The sequence below is a fragment of the Olea europaea genome, unplaced genomic scaffold, assembly GCF_002742605.1.
Source record: "Olea europaea var. sylvestris unplaced genomic scaffold, O_europaea_v1 scaffold2491, whole genome shotgun sequence".
In the NCBI taxonomy this organism is placed as follows: Eukaryota; Viridiplantae; Streptophyta; class Magnoliopsida; order Lamiales; family Oleaceae; genus Olea; species Olea europaea.
Genome location: NW_019243140.1, coordinates 41,661 through 43,136, shown reverse-complemented (window position 1 = coordinate 43,136; position 1,476 = coordinate 41,661). Strand labels below are relative to the sequence as shown.

The following is a 1,476-nucleotide window of genomic DNA, read 5'->3' as shown; positions in this document are numbered from 1 at the left end:
AACTAGGAGATCTCCTGAAGTTATAAGAGGTCCACCAAGTCCGTACTCGTTCCCCAAAACCATCTACTTTAAGCCACATCTTTTCAAACCTAAAAGGTTTTTTTCCAGCACACCTCACATTCCCAGATAACGATATAGGGAAATGATCAAAATACAGTCTCTCCATTCTCCTCTGAATGACCTCTAGATACTTAGTCTCCCATGCTCCACATACCAAAAATCGATCTATTCGGGATAGGATAGGTTGATCCCGACTAGAAGACCAAGTAAAGTCTCCCCCAATCATAGGCAGATCCACCAATCATTCTCCCTGATAAAATCTGAAAAGTCCTCCATAGCCCTTGTTAATCTCCCCCTACTAGACCTCTCAGTAGGAAAACGGATCACATTAAAATCTCCTCCGATACACGTTGGAAGGTTCCACCAAGCCATCATACCAGCCAATTCAGCCCACAGTCCACTTCTATGCTCATCTACATTAGGCCCATAGACTCCTACAAACATCCACCGGAAGCTATCCTCGATATTTCTAAATGAGATCGATAGAGAAAACAGACCTTCGCTAACCTCCTCCATATCAAAAACTCTGGTGTCCCACACTATCAGTATACCTCCTGAGGCCCCCGATGACCCTAAAAATTGATACCCCACATGCTGTCCCCCCCATAGGCTACTCACAATATCCCTCGACACATCCTCCACCTTTGTTTCTTGTAAACATACAAGGTCAGCCCTCCATTTTCTCAGTAGATTTCGAACTCCTAACCTTGTCCCTGGTTCATTAAGCCCACGTACATTCCAACTAATTATTTTCGAAATCATCTTAAAACTCGACTTGCCGCCCTTAATATCATAGTTAATTGGGCATTCAAGCCGCTTAAGCTCACGAATGCTCTTACTTCTCGTCTTACCTCCTGGAGTCCCCATCCCTTGTCCCCTGCTAGCCTCCAAATCCTCAAACAATTGTAAGAGCCTATCTTCATACCTATTACAGGACACTCCTACCATCTTGCTAAAATCATGAATTCTTTAAAGAACCCAATTAGAAGGTGGTGGTCTAACGTCAAGTGCACTAGCTTTCGTTATCTCATCAACATAAATAGGATCGTAGTAGTGTCCCTCCTCTTCATCCACCTGTTCAGCAACATTATCTGTGTTTCCCTTCTCAGCGCCACCCATCCACACCATCAATGCATTATCATTCTCTAGACCGCATTTTCATTCTCTAGACCCCATTCATTCGAAGACTTAGCTCTTCGCCTGCTGTAGGTGTTCATTGCCTTAGTGGCCGAGCCTATTTTCCCATGCTGGTCTTCAAGTGCCGACCCTTAGTGTTCACCCAGTTCAAGTCCAACCTCTTGCACATCATCTAGCAACGATCCTTTTACAAGTGGAATCATGTCTAATGACCCCACGATCGTAGAATAAATAACTCTGTTAGCTTCCAAAACTTTCGAGGCAATATTCATAATGCCC

General features: G+C 44.0%; 1 protein-coding gene across 1 annotated transcript; it reads right to left on the bottom strand.

Moving 5' to 3' along the window:
• Window positions 1-282: 282 nt before the first annotated feature.
• Window positions 283-1,008, bottom strand: LOC111382408. The gene has a single exon (XM_023006377.1). It carries the CDS (start codon window positions 1,006-1,008, stop codon window positions 283-285), a length of 726 nt encoding a protein of 241 aa, XP_022862145.1.
• Between the last annotated feature and the right edge of the window lie 468 nt (window positions 1,009-1,476).

Excerpts from the sequence above, each read along its gene's own strand:
- LOC111382408 (XM_023006377.1), bottom strand. The coding sequence starts at position 1,008 with ATGGTAGGAGTGTCCTGTAATAGGTATGAAGATAGGCTCTTACAATTG.